General features: G+C 36.9%; 1 protein-coding gene across 1 annotated transcript in view; it reads right to left on the bottom strand.

The window, feature by feature from the left end:
- The window catches only part of LOC115443310 (fizzy-related protein homolog), a 60035-nt gene that overhangs the window by 6815 nt on the left and 27101 nt on the right, over window positions 1-26119 (bottom strand). Inside the window, exons 2-6 of the mRNA XM_030168666.2 lie at window positions 20470-20738; window positions 3094-3327; window positions 2445-2579; window positions 1841-1955; window positions 1402-1523 (exon numbers count right to left, since the gene is read on the bottom strand). Coding sequence (XP_030024526.1) covers window positions 1402-1523; window positions 1841-1955; window positions 2445-2579; window positions 3094-3327; window positions 20470-20738 — 875 coding nt within the window. The remainder of the gene's footprint in view (window positions 1-1401; window positions 1524-1840; window positions 1956-2444; window positions 2580-3093; window positions 3328-20469; window positions 20739-26119) is intronic.

Genomic DNA, 26119 nt, shown 5'->3' with positions numbered 1-26119 from the left:
AAATTATAACGAAAGATTAGCGACGGCTAATTATTTGCATATATTTAAAGGATAAAGTTTGTTTACAAAATAACACGACAATCGTGTGACTTTCGTTAATGTTCACTTTTGTTTTTATTTTGTATTTAAAATTTTAGTAATAAAATTTTTTTTCCTGCTTAAACAATAGCTAAATCACTCTATTGTAGTAAGATACATTACACCTGAGTGATGACTTTTTAAATTATAAAACGGGACTTTTATTCCGGAAAAACTTTTGCATACGATCGGTGCCGCGAGCAAAACCTATTATGCAATAGAAGTAATTAATCATAGTATATTTCTACCACATCATATACATCATACACAGCGTGGTGGACTAAGGCCTAATCCCTTTCAGTATTAGATGGGGCCCGAGCCCAACAGTGGGACAGTATAATACAGGGTTGATATTATGATTATCTTTACTTTAAAAGTTTTTTTTACATTTTTACATATACATTACAAAAAAACAAAAAAAAATTTTTTTTTTTATGCCCCTTCGATGGTGAAGCTCAAGACCCAGGCCACCGGCGGTTAGGGATTTAAAGTGAGGAATCACCTCACAATGCGCGCCGTGTCAAGCACCTGGCTTCCGACCCAACGACCAATTGAGAGCTTCCGAAGATGTTGGTCGAAGCTCTTTGGTATCAACCCATGCGCAGAAACGACAATCGGGACAATAATTGTAGAGTCCACGTCCCACATGTCCCACATTCATTATTATTATTATGTTGTATCTTTCCTGCGGGAAATCACGGCATAAAGGCCGGTCCTTTTGGAAGGCTTGCGTGGGGACACGGATCCAACACGTAGAGGCCCCTTTAAGATACATTACTCTAGTTGGGGTTTATACACCTTGCGAGTACTCTCTCTGTCTATACTTATGGAGGAAATACAGCCAAAGACAGCGCTTGCAACGTGCACGGACTATTGCAGAAAAGATGGGAATTATATTGGGTCTATGGATGGGATCTAGCTGGACTGGTTGCTGGGCTATTGATTGAGACAACGGGACGCCTGCCAAGTAAAATGTCTCAATCTTATGTATTCAAGGCAGACGGTGACTTGCCCCCACTAGATGGGCATCCCATAAGTGGCGTAAGCCAAGGACGCAACACCGGTGTGGGTGGCTTAAGGGTGTCGAGAGGTGTGCACCGATTTCACCATCGCGGGTCGCTATCGCGTCCCGGAGCGGGTTTCCTCGCTATTACGCAAATTGAGCACTTCCACCCTGGAGCTGAGGTTCTTAGCTCTTGCGACTTCCACCCCTAGCCGGCCAGTTAAGGCAAGCCAAGGGTCAGGGGGTCTCATTTAGCCCCCACGGAATCAGGGAACGCGGTGTCGCCACTATTATTATATACAATGATGGTGAGTACTCACCATCGACCACACGAACAGCTTGTTGTCGTTACCGCCGGACGCGAGCGACTGACCGTCGGGCGACCACTTCAAGCCGCACACCTCTTGCCGGTGACCCTGCAGCACGCGGGCCGATTGCGACGCTGAAAATCAAACGGTGATCATTTGCAAAGAATACTCGCATAGTTTTAGAAGGTCGTAAGTGACCTTAAGTTTTGAACTTGTGAACATTCGTCTCGTCATTCCTCACTCTCATCTAGGCCATCTTAACTTGCGGACTTTTATGTCAGTAGTCCGTTCCGCCCCCAACTAGGCCATCGGCCGTCTATAGCAATATATTAACTGAAGGTAGGAGACCACCACTGACCTCATGGTCTTCATACACCCCCCACTGCAAGGGGAAATGTGTACTATTTGCCAATATTTAAAGTCATTTTTACGCTACACAGGTGACACTCACGCGACGCTCTGGTGTCCCGTTGCCGGATGTGCCGGTCCCTGGAGCCGGAGCTGAGGATGTCGCCGTTCCACGCGAGGGCGCCCACGCGCGCTATGTGACCCTGCAGCTTCGATACCTGGAACAAACACATCTTCACTTAGAAGAGAAGACCTAATAATGCTACGTGTCAAACTACACAGGACGTGGTGGAACACACATTTTTATATGACCTAGTCAGATGCTCATGTGAGATTCCCCATTACCACAAACATCATCCCTAAAGATTTCACACCAATTTACATAAAAGCTTACTCCTTTGAAATATTACGAATGCTAAACTTTATAGAGATATTTGGAACTTTGGATGTATCGTTAGAAATTTGAGCCAAATGTTGAAACCCCTGAACAAATTTTGATGAAATTTGTCACAAATGTAGACTTTATCCCGAACTAATTAATATGATGAAATTTGGCCACAAATGTACACAATTTCCCTGATTAATTAATACATAGGCCTCTTTCACTCAGTGGGACTTTTATTCATTCCGATCGAGCCAGCGAGCAACGCCCAGTTTTGTAGTGAAAATGTTATATGATACAGTTAATTACGAAATGAAGTATTTACCTCTTTATTGCTAGCAACGTCCCAGACGCTGATGTGTCCCTTCTGCGTGCCCACCGCCACGAGGTGGCCGCGCTCGCTCCACGCCACCGACGTCACCGCGTTACCCTCCGACGACAGGTCGCATAGCCTCGTCACCTGGGGACATAACAATGAAAATGTATGAGGAACTTCAATATCATAATCGGGGCAGTTTTTGTTTTCTTATTCGTCATCATTTTTTATTTTACGGACACGCGAGTGATCAATGCACCTGACGGTAAGTCGAGTGGTGTAAAAATAGAGTTTCAACAAACGAGAGATGATAATTTTTACTATAAAGCCAAACAAATTCATTTCATCGTTTTACAAAAAGCTCTAGGACAATCTGTTTACTCTCGTCATTAAAATCAAATGTTAGAGCCTTACATCCCCCACCTGCCCTTTTGTCACTGAACACCACCAACCACTTTTGCTGGTGGTGGGATATATTTCATATCTGCCCGAATAGCGGTTACCATACACAAGGTGTTAAAATCCGCTATAGTGGCCCATACAAGTGTATGTCCGGTTCCAACACGCTGGCATAATTGTGTTGACTGTCGAGGGGTAATCACCTCTCATCATCATCCCCCCCCATTCCTCTCCTGAACCAACCAAATCCCCAACTCACCTGGCTAGTGCATGCGCTCCACAGATAAACACAGCTGCCCAGACCGACGCTGAGCACGTTCTGGGCCGACCAGTCGACCAGGTTCAGATAGAAGTCGTCCTGCAACTCCGGCGCATCGAGCACCTTGAACGGGATCCGAGATATCTTCCGCGTGGCCTTGCGGGGTGACCGCAAGAGTTTCTCGGATTTAGCGGATATCGGAGACAGACTGTACGGTGATGGATCTATGTTCTCCTGAAATCAAAAAGGATTGCTTAGTAAATATTGAAGACAATAATATTTTACTTTAATAAAAATACTTTTTACCGTATTCAAATCAAAATGACTTTAATATACATCGTACATCGAGTTTAATTTAAAATACAGAATGGTGATCCTAATCACAGAAACATCAAATTACGAGGAAATCCTATACAAGGAAAAATCTTTATAACCCGTTAAATGATAACATTATTAAACATTATAAATATGTAGTCAACGCAAACACTAACTTAAGAAGACAATCAACATAATGTAAGTATTAAAATGCACTAAAAACTGTCGCATCCATCGATGTATATTTACTACGTACTAGATCTGGCGTTCCGAACACTCGACTCGACAACACTGCAATCCCTACAACTAACTTTAGTATGGTTTCATCATTGACAGCGTTGTTTGTACGCAGCGACCGCTCATAATATAAAAACTCGAGTCTAAGCGTAAAACTGGATGTGAATTAACATTATTAGTCAAGTAAGTAAAATGATTTGTTGTTCAAGTGAAAAAATAGTTTATAATAGTGACGTTTTGATTGCCATTTTACTAATACTCAATTTAAAGCGCTTGAGCACTGCATGTTTTAAAAGTTTGGTAAGACGACGATTGATGTTTTAGCGCTGCAGCGAACTTTAGTTCTAATTCCAAATTTTGATCAAATAGTTTATATAGACGTTCGTGTCTATATATACGTCAATGGACGCATCAATAAATCCACTTAGCAATAACTTGACTTGTAACACAACAAAAAACTTATACGACCACTACGTACGACAGTGGCAGATGGAAATCTTAGTTTTGATAATAATAGCAGCCACTCGAAATGAGTTGTACAACCTAAATGTCTTTGCCCCTTCTCTGAAGTAGCATAAATTAAAAAAAAAACACATTTGCATGTGCTTGCGCACTTGCAAGTAAATGAGCACTTTATGGACGCAAGACTAGTTTGTGATTTACGATTATGCTCTTGACAACTTGCTGCACTTAGGGCTGTCACGCGCAGACCAAACAACACATGGCATCCGACATTAAACGGAAAGCTATCGAATGATTCAGTGCTCTAGACAACGAGAATCCTTGACAAATTTCATTCGAATTTAATAAACAAGACTGAACATGTTTTAAAGAAAATCAAACATGGTATGACTATGCGATCAGAAACGTGTGCTATGCGTATGCAAAAAACAGTATTGATCGATCAGCAAACAAACACAAAAACGTGCTCTCAATATAGAAGTGGGTGGTGGCAAAAACGAGGGCCGCAACACACTCTTCAATCAAAACAGCGAACACCTTCAATTACTGCCCACGTGTTTATATTTAAGGAGATAATTAAGTAATAGCATCAATAGATGTCGAGAGAACGGTCAACACAAACCGAGCCATTCCCATTACGGCGACTGCGCGGAACTCATTAGTGTAACGACCACACGAACAATAGACAAAGATTTGTGTCTAAACAAGCAAAAACAGCATAGTCATTTGCAACCAAATGGTCGTCAACTAAAATTTAGCGTGATTAAAAAACATAAAGCATGCTGGAAAAGTGAACAAATTAATAAACATCATGAAGATATATACGAAGGATGGTGTTAAATTAACGAATGATGCAGCAGTCATTATGTTTCACAATGGTTATAAAACACAAGAACACCAAGCGGCTAATATACGAAATGATGATGCTGCAAAAACTATTGACAAATTGAATCCGCTAATTTCAACACCACACACTAGTGGCAAACAATATATTCTGATGATTACTAATCTCTATTATTGTAAGAAAAAAAAAAGAATAAAACCTAATAGATAAAAATAAAAACGCATTGAAAACAATCGCCACGAGACGCAAAAGCTTCGTAAATCAAGCATGACGAACACACAAAAAAAGACGCGAGCTTGACAGAAAAAACAATCTAGACTTTATTGCAGGTTCAAAAATCTCACAAATACCTAGACTTGGAACATAAAATTATTCAAATTAGCTTATGCGAGTTTTTTTTCTAGTAAGTACTTTCAATATGGAGACAGGTAAATAATTGTGCTCTTCGCAAAAATGGAGTCAACGAAACTATTATACGACTAGAAAACGGATCGAAAACCTCCTGAAGCATATCTAACTAGTCCTTGAAGAGTTCGCCCACCCGAGCTCTTTTGTGCTAAACGCGCGGAAAAAAAATCACTTTAAAAAACGCAATAAACTCATGGTGTACTTTTGATAGCGTCCCTAATTGTCTGTGAAGTTTTTGCGTAACGCTTTCAATTAATCATTGGAACAATCTTTATAGAACAAATTTCGATGAGAAAAACAATAGGGCGAATTAAAACTGCGCACTCCAAAATGATACACTAAATTGCGTGCTGCACTCGCTCGCGTGATTTCTTTTAAGAGAAATATGTCACTTACCTACTACGCTTACAGTTATATTAATGAGCCACGTCCAGAATAATTAGTCAAGAACGTTTATGATCTACAATTATTTATACAGAGAGACATAAAACCCGCATTTGTTTGTTTATTGCCGTCAAAGTTAAAGAGACGTTGAAATTTTTGATGTTAATTTTCGCACCGACAAAGTCGCGCATAATTCTTAGTAATTTAATGCAAAAAGTGCAGGATTCTTGTAAACCCGTGGCAATTTTACGTCCGTGAACCCCGCTTTTATTACGAATCCTAAGTAATCTAGATGAATAACACCTTCATAAAGCGAAACAAATTTCGTGAGACAACGTGGGTCGCTATTGCCTTATGTGTGTTTTGGGCCCGATAATAATCCTTTTATTGTTGCACCATAGAATTCGGCGACCGCGGCGTGGGCGAAAAATATTGGTAGTTTGGGACCAGAACGGTGCCAGTATTTAAGTTTAAGGAGACACCAACAAAAGGACACGACACGTTTCGCTCGGATACATTTTACTTTAATTCAACGAGGCACAACAACTGGATTGCGACGCCTACGTCAGGCGAAAACATAAGGATGCGCACAACACACAACAACAATAAACACGAATGTTCAACTCAAATGCACTCACAATAAATATCGGCGATAAACGAAAGATTTACACGTAAAACTACACGATACCGCGACACCGTTGGGACGTTCCGTTCCTGCTGCACCTCAATCATTGATACACAAACCGACGGCACGCCGCAAAAAATCAACGGAGTAGAAGTGATCCTTTCACGGGCTGCTGCCGAGTGAATGAATGGATGTAACGGAACAGCTGAAATAAGAATGAAAGTGCATACACACATGCACGGTGATTAATTCGCGACTGCCACTTAAGGAGATATTGACTTAACAGGTGCCCCGCCCCCGATGGTCATCGACACGGTGGCCTTGACGTTTGAAACAAAATGCATATTATTTATATTACGTAACAAACTAATCGCCTGCAGCCACTTGCAACAGGTTTGGAAGACTAAACAGGTATCTCAAGTCACAAGTGCGATACGTATGAACAAACAGAGCGTTGACAATAATTAGCGTCAAGTTTAGACTGGCACGGGGAAAGGTGGGCTATTTTTAGTGTTACCACGGGTTGACATCATATTTTAGTCTAGACTGCAGCCGAGATACACATCGCGTTTCAACGACCCCACTACCGCCGCATAGACTGCTAACACGTTTACCAAATGGGATGCATTCGCCAGACTTCACTCTAAATATGTATGACTGCTTTACATTTGGATCTATCTAGCCTACGCCTGTGACAAGCTTCCATGAAGCCGCAAATGGAACATAAAGCTTCATCACTTTCTAGAATCAGAACATATTCTATCGAAGGTATATTGCATGCTCGTACAAATCGATTAATTTTATCTAAATTTCTTTAACAAAAACAGTCTAAAAGATTTCAGTGATATCTCTTGTGATGAGTAATAAAAAAGTGCCATATCTCTAACAATGCTGCGAATCTTTATAACGTGTGTCTGTTCCCACGATGGTAGACATGAAACCTGACATGCAATGTGTAAATACCAGTATTCATACACGAAAAGACAAATTAACAATTTTATGTTTTGTTTTTTTAAATCTCACATAAAGGATCCATATTGTGTTAAGAAACTTAGATATAAGATTTAAAGTTTATGATATTAATAAAAGCTGGAATCGACATACGCGATTTTTTTTATATATTTACAGGAGTAGTGACATTTTTTTAATATTTATATATCCAGACGGACACAGTTTTCGCACCATAACAAAATACAAGTCTTGTCGCAGCTATCAGGAACTTCGAGAATAAAAGGTAAATTGTCATTTAAATACAAAAAGTCTATTCAATACTCTCTCTGAATACATCAATTTTAAATCACAAAGCAATTGCAAGCAGCTAATCCAAACTAATTGGTTCCACCATCTAAATGTTGGCAAAGATCTATCGGGCATTATACAAAATGCGTGACTAAATAAACCGTACATTAAAAATAAGTTACACATCTATTACAGAGCAAATCTCCACCAAGTTTGGTCTAACTAATGCCGTTTTGATTACCAAAATTACGTTTTTTACGCAATCAAAAAATGAATTGTTGGCAATGTTTTTTGAGTCACGTCACTCTAACAACTCAGTCACGTCATGCAGTAATAAATAGACGTTTACTTTACTCTCAACATGGAAGTCAACGACATTGGAAATAACAACGAAAAATTACAATAGAAAAAAGTGTTTGCATCCTTCTCTCCGCACAAATGAATACGAAAACTATCTGGGAAAACTGTAAGCTAATTATTTTCAACTTAAACATAGCGTGACAGATGGTATCAGACGGTTTCACGTTCGCGGTCGAAGACAGCGCAGCGAACAAACCAAATTGTCTACTTCCTCGGACCGCAATTGCCTTATTCAACGCAAATAGACAAAAACATGCCTCAATAGAAAATGCAATTGAACTTCAATCTATCTCCAGACACTACAAAAGGCACAATGACGTCCCTCGTCTGAACGTCAAACACGACCGGAACGACCCAATAGAAAAAAATCCAATGATTCGACACGAATAATGCAATCTATATTTCATACTAATGATATTAAAATGGATTGCGATAAGAAAGAAAAAAAGAAAATTTCGATCTATCCCAAACCACAATGATGTAAGATGAATGAGCAATCAGAATGTAAGTTTGTTAACCCCGGACAGCAGACGCATAAAAACCGAAAAATCCAGCAGGTAGTGACTAGATCGCAGATAGCAGATTGATTGGTACTATAAATGAACGACAGAACTAGTGACCTGAGTGGTTCCGTACGCACGTCACGTCTTCATATGCAATAAAACAAATAATAAACCAAATGCAGACGCTCTCAAGCTAAATCTTCAGCACAATATGACGCGCTGCATACAAATTGCTGAAATATTGACTCGTTTTTAAAAGGCGTGCGGTTATTTAAAAAAGACTCCGTTTTAAATGCTTTCGAAAGTGTAGTAGCTATTGCGCAACGTGGACTTGCAGCGTTCATTATTTTCAACGCTTTTAGGAATGCGGTTGAAAAACCGCCAGTGGGGAAGCACCGTTATAACATCAATGACTTTTACAATTTTCACGGTGACGCTGACTTTAAACAGAGCACTTTTTTCAACAGTTGACTGGCCTAAAAATGCACCGGGTTGTACAAACCCAACACAAATGATACTTTCACGCGCATCATTGAAATAACTGTATTTGGATGGTAAGTTCCGGAATGATCTAACAAATTTGAGGCAGGTACTTGTAATATCAAACAGCTCATACAAATTCATTGCGAAATCAATTGACTTTGCAATGTCAACACGCGTAACCCTACCGGGCCTCGATGGCAAAAAGCCTCTGCAAACAAGGACTTGTGTAAACGAAAAAATGAGGTTAAATAGAGGCCTCTCGCGAAATTCCCTCGTGTTACGTACCGGTAGACGTTTGTTATTTCAGCAAACACAGCGGCTGGCGAACACGGATGGCCACTTCTGGTGACCGGTTCGATGGCTGATGATGCCACGGGAGCCGCTTTTGCGCGCACCATTAGCCAGAAACATTTGACTGGTCCTTTTAAATATAATGCAAAACGTGTTTAGAAAACATAAACGTCCGACTGTTTTGTTTTTTGTAGTTATAAAACTCTCGAATTGTGGTGGTTATTAAATTTTATATTTCTGTTGCAATCTAAATGATGTACCTGGTTTTTTTTCGGATTGTTCCCCGAACAATGGCCAACTAACACAATGCCTAATACAGACGATGTCTAGGTTTACAAGTATAATGCTATAGATAGGTACCCAGACGGCAACATTACATTCTATTGTAATGAATCGCGTACTCGTGCGATTTGTCAGTCATCGGCACTGTCGAATATGGAAAGCCCACATTGTCCAGTATCAGATAACAATTTGGACATCTGCATTGTGATTAGCGTGTTGTTCCTGTCAATCAGTGCTTTCGTAACGATGACTCAAAAGTAATCGGACACGAAGGTGCGACGAAAAAAATCAAGGCTGCTACGTATCTATATCTGCGAGGAGGCAACAAAAAAAAATCGTTAATAATTAACGAGAAATTACATCGATAGGCCTCGGAAATTAAAAGAGCGCAATACAATGATCCAGAAACGTGACTTCGCAGCAATACGGGGGACAATCTAAGACATGATCTAGATTGTACCACCGGCAGCCGGCCGACGTGTGCCCAAAAACAACTACAAAGAAACGATTTCATGCAACTAGATAAAAAGTTTAATGAAAAAAATGCATTCATACAAACTCGACGTCGGACCGGCCAAAACTTACGAATCATCCCCTGCCAATGACCCAGGTCTAGACTTTATTTCTAATCTAACTCATGTCTCTGTTGCAAAAAAATCTATGCTTATAATAAGTACACATTTGATGAACAAATGCGCCACAGGTTCCATGTTATTACGTAGAAACGTTTTTATCACTGGCCATTTGAAACTATTACTTGGCAAATGCTAGGAGCTCTAATGTGTTCGAGCGTTTTTAAATAATTAGTGGCTTGCTGCAATCATTACGTTGTGGCTAATTGATCTCGCGTATAGTTTTATTATTCAAGAATATACCTAATACCTATTTGATTTGTTTAATTTTTCAATGCCTATTTGGAATGCTCATCTCGGGCCATCGTGCGCGCACCCGGATCTAAGCAGAATTTTAAGTTTGTAAATTATGTCAACAACATTAGAAACTACATTAGTCATAGTATGGGACATGAACTCATAACCACATGTCGAGTGAGGAAAATGCATTACCTAACTTGTACATAAAAAAAATTGTACACACTGGCAATAATAAAAACTATAAATAGCAAATAGTAATTCTGGCAACGTGTTTTTGCATCGGTGCAAAAATACGATGTCGAGTTTCGTGCGTTGAAAATTTCAATCACGGACAAGTCCTGGATTGGCGGTGGCTGTGGAAAAAATCATCAGCGGAGGCGATACAATCGGACCGATGAACCCGACGATCGCACGCATCATTGTAATGCGCGGGCGCAAAATTTGTAAATTGCAAAACGTCTAGCGACTAGTCTCTTATCCGTTCAAGGACTCGGTGTAAGCGATGGCTCCGTGACGCTGCGATTCGATGCGCCCGCGCAGATTGTCGTGTCTTTACAAACATAAATATAATCGTTCATGTATCCAAAATTATTAATCTTAATAATCGTTGATATTAATGACCCCAGCTGCAATATTCATAAAAATATGATTTTAGTTTTAAAATTGGTTAAAATTGCACCGTGATTTGTTTTTTCGGTCTGTTTCTATGCAAAGTGCCAGCAATTTAGTTTTGATTAGACGTATTTTTTACTTTTCTTATTTTTTGTATTCCGATTGTAAGTACCTATTTCAATTCAGTTTCGTGCACATGCCAATGTATATTGTATACCTAAACAATGATTGATATTTAAATTGCATAAAAACACTGGTAATGCATCATTATGGAATTATCACTAATGAGTGTTATTTGTATGAAGTCGAAATGATCAAATTAAAACATAATTTCGTGGCGACCATAATTATCGTTTTTTTTTGCGACAAGCAGGAACTAACCGGCAATAAAACGCAAATATGACACGCGTGTTTTATTTAAAAAAAAAAAAAAAACGATGTGTACCAAACGAAATGGTCGCCAATTATCCAAGAGGATATCAATTCGCAACCGCGTTAGCTAGAAACAATAAAAACATCGCAAGCCATATCCAATACATTACAGACAAAAAAAAAAGCACCATCTTTTTGGGAAAAATCAGCGTGTACCTACACGAACGGAAAAGATTTATACGGTAACGCACTGAGAATCGAATCACGGCACAATGCATTTTTTACAACATTCACATAAAATTTGTATTCAATGCATTAATGCACGTAATCCAGTGGGTGGTACCGTCAAAACAGATTTAGAATATCATGAATAGTACTTTATTGCCTATGCCATGTCTGCTGTGTGTGTGTGTGTGTGTGTGTGTGTGTGTGTGTGTGTGTGTGTGTGTGTGTGTGTGTGTGTGTGTGTGTGTGTGTGTGTGTCTAGCGGTCCCGTACGGCGGTCACCGACAGACCTTACTGTTGACATCACCCACTTTTCGCCCAAGTGCGACGTGTGACTTTGAATTTGCTAACTACTTGAATTAATAAATATTCTTTACTTGAAATGTGTTAATGCAAGTTAATTTTACAAATGGAACTGAAAAAATTAAAAAATATTGTTACAGTAATAATTAACAATGTAGGTACAATTTTGTTACAATCAGTGAACGAGGTTGAAGCAACGAATAATATTACTAAGATAAGACAATTAGGTATAACGTTTAATTACCATTGCACCAGTATATTATGCATGTAATAAACTACACTTATCCTCAATTATACCAAGACTGGTGACTCAAAACTTCCTTAAAGTTTGACCGGACTCTCGATCGTCGATAGCACAAATCTGATTACCTAACCCTACGTCACTCTTATTACTTAAACTAACCAGTAACTAAACTAACCAGTCAAAACTATTCTTTTTTTCGCCTGACCGAATAAATACCAATCTACAGTCTGTCATTCCCTCACAACTTAGGCAAACAAACCCGGCTACCAATAATTCGTGACGCTCGTGCATTTTACATGGTATTTTTTTCTACCATCTCGCTGACAGCGAGGTCGAGGTTTCACCCGCGAGCCGGCGACCATCCGACCATCAACACTGGCGCGCACTGACAGCCGGCTAATGCATGCAAATGGCGGCAGGTTTTGGCTACAAAAAAATCTACATGCTTTTATAAGTTTTTATATTGCCGTGTCTTCCGTAGAGTGCATTAGTGGGAAATTGTAAAGTGTTATGCGTAAACAAGATATCTGTGAAAGATAACGACGGAAAAAATTACCACGTTCTGGGCAAGAGTATAAAAAATAATATTAAACTAATTTTCGGATTATATCGCGGTAATTAGTGTTTTATTCGAAAATTAGTTTAATTTCAATGTCTAAAAACATTCGCGTAAACATAAGAAATCATTATAAAAATAATATTCTTTAAACTTCGACACGTAATTCTAATCGAGTTCTAAATTAAAAGAAATCAAATTCCGTTATTTTATGCAACAAAAAATACTATGTCTACTTCCACAATTTACTCCTTGTTTCATATAAATCACGAGAGTACATTTAGCAATAAAATCAAAGTCAATTTTATTGCACAATCTAGACTCTTATAAGTTTGAAATATTTTTCATAAGTTTTTACTACACACATAAGTGGCATCGAAAGCGCAAAAAATATAATTTGATTTAACTCCAGCCATTCTGGCGCATTAGACTGTTCCGCGTATTGCGGTGAAGCAATACAAGACATTGGAGAAAAAAAAATAGACAAACATTTATAGAAATTAAACTGTTTCCACGTCGAATACGCATAAGTATGAAAAAGAAAATGGCGACTCGATGAAAGCGGACTAGACAGCACCATTCACGGGCAACAAGAAATTTCTAAGAATTTCACCGCTCACCAAGATGCGCGTCCCGTTACCATTAAGAGCAATTCACACTTGCAAAATCAATTTCAAGAAGCATTTCGCGATATCAAAACGTCATTACATCGTGCGCAAATGACCATAAAAGTTTTAGTGGGCAACATTTAGCCGCACACACACTCGCAGCACATTCAGATTCCGGTCATAAAACGCCATTCTTTAAATGCACGGAGATTTCAATAATTTATTATATTAGGTCGTTGTCACTGAGTGATGTCAGTCAGCCGGACTGGACGGGAATGGTTGCACGCCGGCCAAAAAAAAAATACAATGCCATTGTACATCTAATGTGATGGATGGAAAAAATACGTATGCAAAGGATAAATATTTAAAAAAGTATCAATTTGCATTTGGTAGAAAGATGGCAAAAAGTTTGCGAGTAAAAACAAGTTGGTTACTCGTCTGATTAGCATATTCTCATTGTCATTGACATGCTAAATGCTCGGCTCGTGATAATTGACACACACTTACCGACACCGACGTTTACATGTGTTTTTCAGAACATTTAAACTTAGATATTACATTTGAAATACAACATGATTTATGTTGATTACCGAATTATTTAAAATAGAGAAATACATATTATACTGCCCTGTTAATAATGATTTTCATAAGGTATCCAATAATGAAATAGCTGTACCTATAATGTATAATGTGAGCGCCATCTTATGACTCAACATTTAAACTGAACAATAAAGATAATTTCACATGCAATAAACACCTCATTATTCCTTAATTTAACTATTTTTTAAATATTAACTTTCTCGACACTCTGTAGGGACACTCAAAAACCTAGCGCGACAATTTTTTCTTTTAACATAGCGTCACATGACCGTCATAGTTATTTTAGATTTCTATATTTCGTTATGACATACTAAATTTAAAAGACATATTTTGTCTAACCGATATCTGTCGTATGTTTATCCCCTATGCATATCGGGGAAATCCATCAATAATTATAATTAAAAAATGTAAACATTTTACAATAGTATTTATAATATTCCAGGAATAGTCGGCCAAGTGGGAAAAGCCGACTGATTCATCCAAAACTTATCAACTGAAACTAACTTTCACACTAAAAAGGTCAGTTGCATCGGATATTACTCCAGATATTTCAAACAAGAATCGAGGTTTCAGGAAAATTTCCATAACAAATTCTACATTACTACTAAATGTGTTTAAAAAGCGACTATAAACACTCGCTATCAAGGTGCACATTACTTTATTACATGCCCTAATTTAAAACTATTTTCCGAACGAATAGTGTTGCTGAATCCGCCATCGCATGCATGTAAGTTTCAGCTGACCGATCGATGGTAACCTAGCAACGCGTCGCAACAAGGTCACATTAAGGCGATACCTCAAGGTCCATTTTCATACATTTTGTTTCACCTTTAATCTGGGTAACTAAACAAGTATTGGCAAGTAAAGAATTTAAATTCACGTCTAGTTAGTGATTAGTTCTCGCAGTTGAAAGAAAAACGTAAAAATAATTAATAATCATGGATATTTCGGCCTTTAAAATTTAATATGACGAAATTTTAAAGGCCGAAATATCCATGATGTATGAAAATGGACCTTGAGGTATCGCCTTAAACATCATCCATTCGTTTCAGCGTACGTTCAGCGAAGTGGAAAACGGCTTTGAGTTTTCCGAGCCTGTATGTGTGTTACAGTGTGTTTATTGTAGCTGTGTAGTGATGAAACGTTGTATTGTGAATATTAAGGGAATAAAACTGAGTGTTTGGGCTTGTGTAGTAATAAACTGTTTATTGTTTTAGTAATAATTTTCTTTGAAACACGTCTAGACAAAAAAAAATAAAACGTACTAAGAATAATATGTAGACAACAAATATTCTATACGATATTGTGGCCCTGTAGTACAGCTTCTAAGAAAATGCTAGTAGTCACATTACGTATAAGCCGTCTAAATACCAAAGTCTTACTGTAATATATGCTTTCGAATAAAATACTATCTACAATAGCTTGTTTAATGGCATAACCATAAAATGAAAATTCCTGGAAATTTATGAAACAGGCCCTAAATAATTTAACCTCAAACAAAGCACGTGTTTTTTTACCAAAAGGTTTAACGTCGGCCAGTACATAACTTATGTACAATTAACAATAATTAGTAACATGCTAAACCTTAGCCCATTACTCCATACTCCATACACTTTAAAGAGCTAATTAATAACACACACGTCTTGTAATCTATCAAAATTACACATAATGTATGCACATACATCATACAACCACATAGTGGAAGATAAATTTCTTAATTTTACTATATAAACTCTTATATTACGAATCATTAGTATGCTGTGTTTGGAGAGAAGTTTTTTGCCTTGACTGTACGTTTAGGGTTGTCAATGTTAATATCTACATAGATTATCCAGATTTTCCGACTAAAAGCGGCTGTGAAATGTACGATAATTATTTTTCATAACCAATTTTAGGCACACGTCAATCTCCGTACTATTCGCATTCCATACAACCAATTAATGGTAATTAAATTCTCCATCCACATGTTGAACGTGACAGCCCTATCCGTAAGTTTGTAATTAGTTACGTGGAATTTATTTTGTTTCTCGTGCGACGTGACTGCATAAGACAGTGGACGTTTCGTCAATGCTAATGTTTGTATTTTTTGCGGTGCAAGTACTGTGTGCATAAATTTAAAGATGTTAAGACATCCTGGACGATAGACAGGCGGATCTGATTATACTGGTGTATTTAGTTTAAAATTGAGTGTTCTGATGCACTCGTGAGAAAACCTTCATTTCGAGACCATGAAAAAGGAAATCTCCAAATATCTCCAGATAGTTCTATGTCGATATGTCCCTCCACAAGTTCATCCCGAGATTTGCAACAAGGCTAATTAAAATAAATATAAGAATCGTTTTTCGCACAATAATACCTACTTAGGAAATTATTTATTTATTTAGCTTACAGTAATTCAGAAATTTTGTAATTTTTCATTTGACCTTAATAGAAAAAGTCATTATCATTTCATATTATGTTTGGAACAATTAGAATCATTAATAGCACGACGTATTCATTAACGTATTTAAGAATAGCTATTCAAAACATAACTAAATCCACATAAAATAGCAAACACGATGATTTTCACGAGACACGCTTCTTCCATCGACACTCCTATGCCGACGTTCAGACACCTTAATATCTCGTGTGTCCAAAATTTTAATTTCCCCCCTAATAGAAACGTTGACCACGTATAATCATCAATCTTTGAGGCGTCAATAAGAATTTAACTTTTAAATGCGGACGATGCTACCGAGGGTCGAAATTTGACGAGTATTGAAATCCAATCGACGCGCCGTTTGTAATCATCAATATACATTGTACATTCACCGTCTCGTTCGCGCAATGCGCTTTCCCAATAAAAAGAAAAGAGACGGAAGAAAATTCAATCACCCAAAACGGATTTAGGTTATTCGACACCGCATATGTTTGCAAGAACATTGTCATACGATATAAGGAATCGTTGTTACACTCGGTACCGACGCGATTCAGCGATTTTACCGTGACAACGTGCGCATGCGCAAAAACAAAAGGCTCGCCGACGATTTACACGTAAATTATCAGCTTTATTGCGAATAACAACATATATTGGTAATAAAAACGTCGGGAACATTATGGACATTTGGCGATGAGACGAACCATATCTTCAAAAACTAATGGCCCGGAAATAAATGTGAGGCATTGTCTTAGATCTGTAACATTGCGGGATGACTGCACTATTCACACGCGAAGATATAACAATATGGAGGCCAATGGGACGCGACGAATCCTATCAGAAATGGCGCGGCGAATTAAACTGCTATTAATTCCTGCGAAATTTATATTCTTCTATATTCTGGAGCTAGTGAATTTGGTTGCGTCGGAAAAATCGCTCCCGAAATTGAAACCATAAATATTAATAAGACTCGACAGGAAATTCGTGGTTTACATGCGCGTTTATCATCGGAATGCGTTCTAATTTTATCATCGATACCTACATTTTAATCATTTTAAATTCATTTATATATTTTCCGTTCTCATATGAAGCCCCGTATAAATCCTCCAAATTTGAAATTAAATTAAAAAAATATGCATCCCTTAAATAATAAACGTCCTGAACAATGGTATACGAGAAATTTAACCCGCGCATTAGCTCTGAACAATAAACTCAAACATTTTGCAAATGTAACACGGATCCACACGAAAAGGGTTAAAATAAGTTATGCAATAACGCATACATATTTTAAAGTAATGTGCCAAAAGCAAAAAACAAAACATTCTGAGAATACATTTTATTCCGATCGGAGTTCAAACGGCCCACGATCGAATTCTGGCGCTCGGACTAAATGTATGAGCCAATAAAAATCGATTCCAGTTGGATTATAATAAGTTTCAAATTTAAAAACGATGTTTACAATGGGGGCGCGCTGTCAAAACACATCGTGGGCCACATTAAACTGAGAATTTTAAATGGCAGATTCACATATTTGTAAAATTCGCAATCAACCGGGTTAAATACAAGGATCAGAACAATCACAACCGCATCCATTCCCAGGTCGTAAGAGATTTGCGAAACATCGATAATGTCCGAGTAGTATTTCGGTACAATGTTTGATTTTATTGGTTTAAATTTATATGCAAATATATTGAAAGAATTGTGTTGAAAAAAAAAAGGTATAACGCTTGTTTATTTAGCAAAATTCTTTCTAGCTTTTGATGAAACGTTACTGCGTCTCTCGACATTGAAAAATAGATCACTTGAATTTCTACACCATAATATCACTAAGTCTTGTTAGACCTCTTCAAATTTAATGTTAATAGTTCAGGACAACACAAATGCTAACTCGTCTACAGAACCACCCGACTTTCAGTCAAAATAAACTTGAAAAGCGTCACAACACTTCAATAAAGTTACATCAAAGTACATAAATCCAAAAACCCTCTTAAAAAAATCCAATAAAACTGTACATCATTCACTTTTTGTCGCAACAAACGCCAACTCAATAAAAACGCATCATGACAATGCGCCAATCGAAAACTAAACTCGTCAGGTTGTAAAAAAAACTGCGATCGTCAAACACGGCACGTCCATAAATATTTTTGACATCAAAGCCTCAATCCTTGCGCATTCATTCACCTGGGGTTATTTATCGTTCGACTTCATAATCTGCATAAAGGCGTAAATCAAGGAACGGAGCCGTATCACCAATTATCCTTTGATTCTTCCAAAAAGTGCCCTTTTATTGGCATCGCAAAATTCAATGCAATTAAACGGCCGAATGTGCATTGACACAACGTGTTGATTAATTTTTACAGCCGCCAGATAAATGAGATGCTAATTAGAAGCATTTTTATATTGTAACGCACTGCGAATCAAATGTGGATATCAGAATTTACTGCGCAAACCTTTTATACGTTTTGTGGTATTTTATGTTTTGTAATGGGCGGTAATTCGAGACCGTACGAGTGTTTCGTTTAATTATCACTGGATTTTTCGCCGTAATATGGCGATTATGTCAGACGAAATAAGGAATTTAGGGTCAAAATGAACTTTTGAGCACCGACATCTTGTGTTTAAATGTGCTCTTATTAAAAACGCTGCTTATTTGATAATAGATGTCGTTCAAATTTAATAACAGTTACAATCAAGCATGAGGATATATTGCAATAAATTTCTGAAAAACAAATTGCAACACAATATAATTTCAAAAGAATGCTGTATCAATGACCGCATTTAATTTTTTCCTCCAACGTCAGAGGGTTGGGTTCTAGCGAAAAAATACTTTAGTACTGACGAAAATCAGGTTTACTTTAATACGCAGGCATATTTCCGAACTGATTCGTAATCACACACTGCACACGTAACCATCAAAATCTTGAATATCTTAACATTTGACTCATGATACCAACTTTCACCAAAATGATCTTCCTATTTATTATAACTTGAGACAATTGGATACCAATAACAATACAGAATAAAAAAATGGCATTTCTAAATCACATAGCATTGTAATGAATGTTTACTTTGATGCCTATGTAGCAAATTCCATATGCATCAACATACAGAATCTATAGATTACAAACACAAAACTGCATCTTTTTATTTGCATGGTCTAATTTCATTGCACTAAGTACTATAAAACACAGAATAATAACCTTGACACTATGATACCACACAGAACGGACACGCATGTTTATTTAGCCGCTTGTGCAGCAAATTCCAAATGCATCTATATTAATAATCTATTACTGTCGTAAACATTCGCAGACGTCTATAATTTGTCGTTTATGTATTTACAGGACCATTATAATACGTCGACCCGAATAAATACAAATTGAACACTTTTGAATTAATTTTAGCCCATCAATATGCATAATTTTGTCATAACACCGACGAGACTTTAGGATACCGATGCTCCTCGAGCGGAACAAACGATCGAATTAACAAACCAAACTTGTTGACCACCCGCGTCAACCAAAAATATGGAGACAATAATTGCCATCAACAATGATAAAAAATTAAAAATATATACTTTAATTTACGTTGCACAAGTGTGAAAAATGCCATATTAGATAATTTAGTGCAGTAAACTTTGAATGCGATAGATTGACACCGAAAATAAATTAATTAAACACGATACGGACTAAACTAGAACATAAATTACTAGTTTTATACTGTTTCCCAATACCACTAAATTGATAAAAACATCTTATTTAAAAATTATGCATAAAATCTCAAATGTAAAGGACCTCGACAACACTTGTACCTATTGCTTGGAAAAACCTCTTCTGCATTCATATGTAATTTAAGCCTGCATATTAGATGCCAAACTGGCGCCTTTCCAGTGTTCACGTGCTATAAACCGATCCGTGTTGTGCGTTGTGCATATGCTTAAGCTAATTCGGTTGTTCACTAGTTACTTGTGTTTTTTCAAATAACCTATTGTTCTAGAATATAAAGTCTAGCCCCATTTCTGAACTAACCGAAACAGAACCTGTAACTTGGTAGATACTATCTAAACTCCATTTTAAGAATAGTCTGAAACAGCAGTTCTTAATTTAAGTTATAATTTTTTTTAAATGACACTCACCTCAGCTCTGCACGAACGCGCCTTGTATCTGTACACTGGCTGGTAAGGATGTGGGGACCTCGTGATCGCCGCAGCGGAGCCGAGACCACCTTTGTTGCCGTCTGCGCACGTGGCCGACGGACTTCGCACCTCCTCGTTCTGCGCGCCGAGGAGTTCATTCTGCAGGAGGCAGTTGTACGCGACCTGATCACGGCCGCCACTCGCATTGTCGCTGCCTCCCTCACTGCGCGCTTTTTTGGCTGGCTGATTTTCTGTGCATCTGCTGGCAGCTGAAAAATATACATATATGAATTACATGCTACAATATACATTATTAATAGTAGTTTAAATTAGTGCAAAATTTAGCATTTGAATGTCTACACCTTCATCGTAAACCTTAAATAATCAAAAGTTGTACCATTGTGCTTAAGTTTTGAACGTAATAAATAAAACTCCTTAGGAATTATCGAAAAAGGATTAGATCAAAATCTGCATCACTCTGATATCTTAAATTTATTCTCCAAACATCATATTAGATATTGATTTATAGATTTCCAAGACATAAAAATAAATACTTATTCCATTTAATTCCATAATTTTTCTATTTAGTGTTGCAACAAAAAGTTAACGAGTCATTATAGATTCCTTAATTTATTCTTAATACCTGCAAACTAAATTCTTAGATGTTGTAGATTATAATATTACGAGTTTTTTTTCCATTTATCAATTCTCTGTCGATCAATATGCCATCATAGCCAAAACGAACGCATGCAAACATTAAATGGTAAACATTATTATCGAATACCAATTAAAACCACATTGGGATGACGAATATTTCAAAATAAATGAATGCTTTTGTTTATTAACGGCATTATCCTGGACAGGCACGTACCTATAAAATGCATGAAGTTGCTTCATTTGGTTTGCCTGACAACAACGAATTCTGTGACTAATAAATTAATTATTCTACCAACCGGTTTAATAATTAAATTTGACGTATTGACGTTGTATTTCGGCTGTGAAACGTGAGGTAATGGGTTCAATCCCCTGCCTGATCTAACATTTTTTTATAATATTTTGGAGTGAACATATTTTAACAGAAAAATGTTTTTTGTCCTGATAAAGTAGCATACACCGCTAGTATTACGGCAATTTATTACAAAAATATATGTAAATATTGACTATAATCGAATACCTACTGCACAATATAAATAGTCTGCTGAAACAGACGGTATAACTAGCCAAGCACGTCACCCAGGTTAATGACATATTTATTGTATTGCAATATTAGTATTGTTATTTAATCGTCGTAACATCAGACGATATGAATATCTAATACAATAAAAAAATAACACAATATTATGTTAATTCAGAAAACTGGTCCAAAAGATTTTACAACGCGATGCACCGGCTGTACGCAAGCATCAAAACTTCGAGAGGCATATCGATTTGTTTCTTTCGCGAATACAAAGGTATTTTTCTGTTTTTCAAATTATAATCATAGGTGTGACAAAAATTTAGAAAAATGCACTTCATATTACATTTATTTTTAATAATAAATTGGTAATTAATAATCACTGTAACACCATAATAATTTTATTATTTAGAACTTACTGTTACCTTATTTATATTTTTCAGATCTATTATTATATTTAGATACTTAGCGAAAACGTAACTATGGAATATTGTGCATCCTTTGTACTGTAAAAAGTGTCAAACCTATATTATTTTAGATCGCGAAATTTTCTATGTCATTTTCATAAAATAAATTTAAAAATATAATTCCGTATAATTAGAACTAACAAAATCAAAAATACATTGTTTGGATTTTGAAAAGTTTTTCCCATTTGGGTTTACCTAGATCACCTACATAAGGATAAACGCGAATAACAATGTAAACGAAACATCCGTATAATGTCAATGACTAACTACTGTTCAACCATTAGCATACGAAGGTGTATGTAAAAAATATTTTTTATCGAAACACTCTTGATGTGACCAAAAAAACATTTACTAATATAAGTAATGTGTATTGAATCAACACCATCACGACGCATCGATCATCTATAAAATGAGTTTCATCATTTATTTCGTCATCACACGAAAATGATTTGTGGCATCCAATAAAAACATAGATCTCAGCTATTAATATCATAAAATCTTCCGGAAATGCGCAGAAAATAGCGATGGATCACTACGCGGTGGGGTGGGCGGTTTAAAAATAATGAACCCTTACTCATCTTTTAATGGCCGGAGACGATCGTCGATTTTCAATCATTGATCTGGGATTAAGTTGACTCATAAACAAAATTTCAGTTTAGTTCTAAATATTAACCCCCTTATTTATGGACGTTTTTTATCTAAGGACGGAGCATTGCTGTTATAACAAGTCTGTTTCTCAACTTTGTTTATCTGACAGCTTGCTTTTTGTTCAAGTTTGATTATCTGACAGTCAACTAGATTCAAGTTTTATCTCAATATTAGCCAATCACAACGACCCTATGTCTACGCACTACGAAGGCTGCCATTTCCTCGGCACTGAGAAACAGGGGGTAAGTCTATATCAGATAATAAAATTTCCGAATATTCATAAAATTATACCAATTGTAAATCAACTCCAACTTTCTTTAAAATATCTATAATCTTTTTTGCAACTATTACGAACTAAAAGGTCATGCCTCCTGAAATGTCCTTGAGCCAGTTCCTTTAACTTTGACTTTTAAGCTAATGTTGTCCACCTGAAGTATACCGTACATAGCAAAAACAAATTCACCGAACAGACGGTGCACTAGTAACACAATTCTACTGATTGTTTATTTTGCATAAAAAACAAGAATCGGGACGATCGCCTGATAGAAAAAAAAACTTATCTGTCACGCATTTTATTACCTTTTAAAACATTTGGGCTCGTGCCTATTTAGTGAAAAAAAAAAACACATGTGTGTAACAGCTACCGAATGGAAAAAAGGCTTATCTATTACGTGTTTTATTGACTTTGAAGACGTTTCGACCCGTGTTTAGTTCAACGTGCCGTCGATACATGTGCCTCGGGCTGTCGGGCGGCGCGTGCCGTCGGGTCGTGACTCATGTGCTAACATAAAAAAAAGATGGCGGATTTGACAATATTTTTAAAGCATAATTCTAAACGTGACATCTGAACGGTCTGGCTTGTGTCTCGTCGGTGATTTAACGCCTTTGATTAATGTTCTAGCGAATCGCGTTGACTAGGTTGTGACTTCGATTTCGTGCGTGGATTTTTTAAATTTAAGCGTCGATAAATTTAAACAAACACATCATGTACAATCAATAGCTTGGACTTGTAATGACTTCCATGTGATAATGAGAGCGATACTGATAATATATTTCAGAGGTAACTGAAAATGCGCAGAGAAATTCCAAGTATTCCATCAGGTCAAAACGCATAGAATTTTAGAAGCTCGACAAACCACAGACAAGCCCTAGCTACATAACTATTTTAAATAATAAAATATCACCATTATTATAGATATACCTAAAAACGAGAATAAATTATGTAATATATTTCTATTTGTTTAAAACATAAATTGTTGATATATGTGACAAGCGTAACAACATAAAAAATGCTCACGAAAAATAAATAACTCAAACTTAATTACCTACCAAAAACTAAACAAAACATATAAAAAGAAAGCATAATTCAAATGACATAATTATTATTACGAGCGTCGTACAACACCGGATCACCTTGGCTAATGACCCAACGCCGGAACATTACGCGAACACGTGGCCACAAGTTTCAACAACCTGGGAGATAAATGCAAAAATACACTACCACAGACCACCAGACGAAACTCTTGAATTTGCGTGAATCACGGACAAACTAAAATAAAATGCGATGCGCATACGCAATGATTCACGCAATGACGGGAAATGTGCCTTCGACGGGCTATCGCTCAGGAGGTTGCGTTTTGAGATTTTTCAAGATTTTTCGAAAGATATGAAATGATACCAAAATCGCTTTTAAATATAATACTTTATTTGGGGCTTTGAAGCATATTCTGTAGCCTGTCTATAAAAAATGCAAACCATAAAACTAAGTGACCTCGCACCTAAGACAAAGATGCAGAAAGAAAATTGTACTAAATGTAATAGGTAAAAATATATTCAGAACGAACCGTGTCCGCCTTTCTTCTCGTTAAAAGAAATATTGATACAAGAATACACAAGTCGGAACATGTCTAAACAGGTGTAAACTGCAGTGCAGCAGACCCATTAAAGAAGTGATTAAAAAAATAAGGAAATATATTCTCGATCGCTATTTTCGACTTCGGGTTACCTCATACCTACCTACCGTAAGGCGGATTCTCGTCACTTAGGTCTGATAGTTTCCTAATTTACAAACATTTATAAAAGTTAAAATGAACTTGAGACGATACCAGTTAAGCAGATCTCGATTGTTGTACGGCTTTTTATAAGAATAAAAGTTCACAAACTAGTAAGCCTCAAATTAAACGAGCTAATTCAATATACAGACGACTAATCAATTAACATAAAACACATAGATACATAACCTTACGTCATTACACATTTATATCAGCAACCGCAAATCAAGTAAGCGGAATTCACCATATTCGTAGTAAAATCACTACTGTGATTGGAATTACATTTACTCCGAGAGTCGTATATATTCTCACAGCTGAGAATATCAATTAGCATAGACAAGTACAAGGTACTGCGGCATATTCAATATGCAGAGAGATTCAAAGACACCGAGGAGACAGATAATACATCAAACATACGAAAATTAAGCTGTGAATTGATTTATGCTAAATGAGTCACAAGATAAAAAGAATCTTATTCTCAGCCGATTCAAATACAAAGCGTCCATGAAGGCTTTATGGCTTTCCTTTAACTGAAGAAAACGAAGCACTTAACTTTAAATATTGAATCAATGGTACTGCTACTGATATAAATGATGATACATTGCGTAATAATAATTTAGATATGAAACTAGCGGTAAAGGTAAGAAATGAGTCAGAAACAACGGGTTTACGTAAAAGGATTAATTGGTATACAGGATGCATATTATAACAAACTGCAGCACGCCCACGTTTCGCCGAATCGTGATGCCAGACGTGATAGCTGACAGATTTATCATGATGTTTGTAAGAAACTGTAGCATGCATATTTCATATCCCGATCTGCAGTGTGGGAGGAAGTGGAGTTTTATGTTGAACCATAAACCATTTTTTTTTGCAATCATAGACGAGAGCAGTATTTGGAACTTTGATTTCTATTGCCATTTTAATTTTCCTTTATCAAAGGTGGGGTAAATTTTAAATCCTAAATATCATTCATACATCTTTCGGATATAATTCATTAATTCATTCCACCGACTGTTAATGTTGATTATTCGTCACTGTCACGTGCTATTATTACCGGAAGTAGATTCGTACATCTAAATTGTTTTGTCACAATTCGTGTACACCAAATGGAAACTGGTCAAGGCATCGCACATTCATTTCCTTCTCAACAGTTTTATCGTCGATCTCGTTATTAAAATTCCCATAAGGCACGGCAGGTCGATGCACTTCCCAAACAGCCGGTCGGAAGTGAGCGACCAAATTGCATTTCAATTTCGTAATGAATAATAACATCAATTGTTTCCATACGTCTAATGCGAGAGTTCAGT

The sequence above is a fragment of the Manduca sexta genome, chromosome 28 (genome assembly GCF_014839805.1).
Source record: "Manduca sexta isolate Smith_Timp_Sample1 chromosome 28, JHU_Msex_v1.0, whole genome shotgun sequence".
In the NCBI taxonomy this organism is placed as follows: Eukaryota; Metazoa; Arthropoda; class Insecta; order Lepidoptera; family Sphingidae; genus Manduca; species Manduca sexta.
Note: the sequence above shows the minus strand (reverse complement) of the source record. Positions and strands in the feature narration are given on the sequence as shown.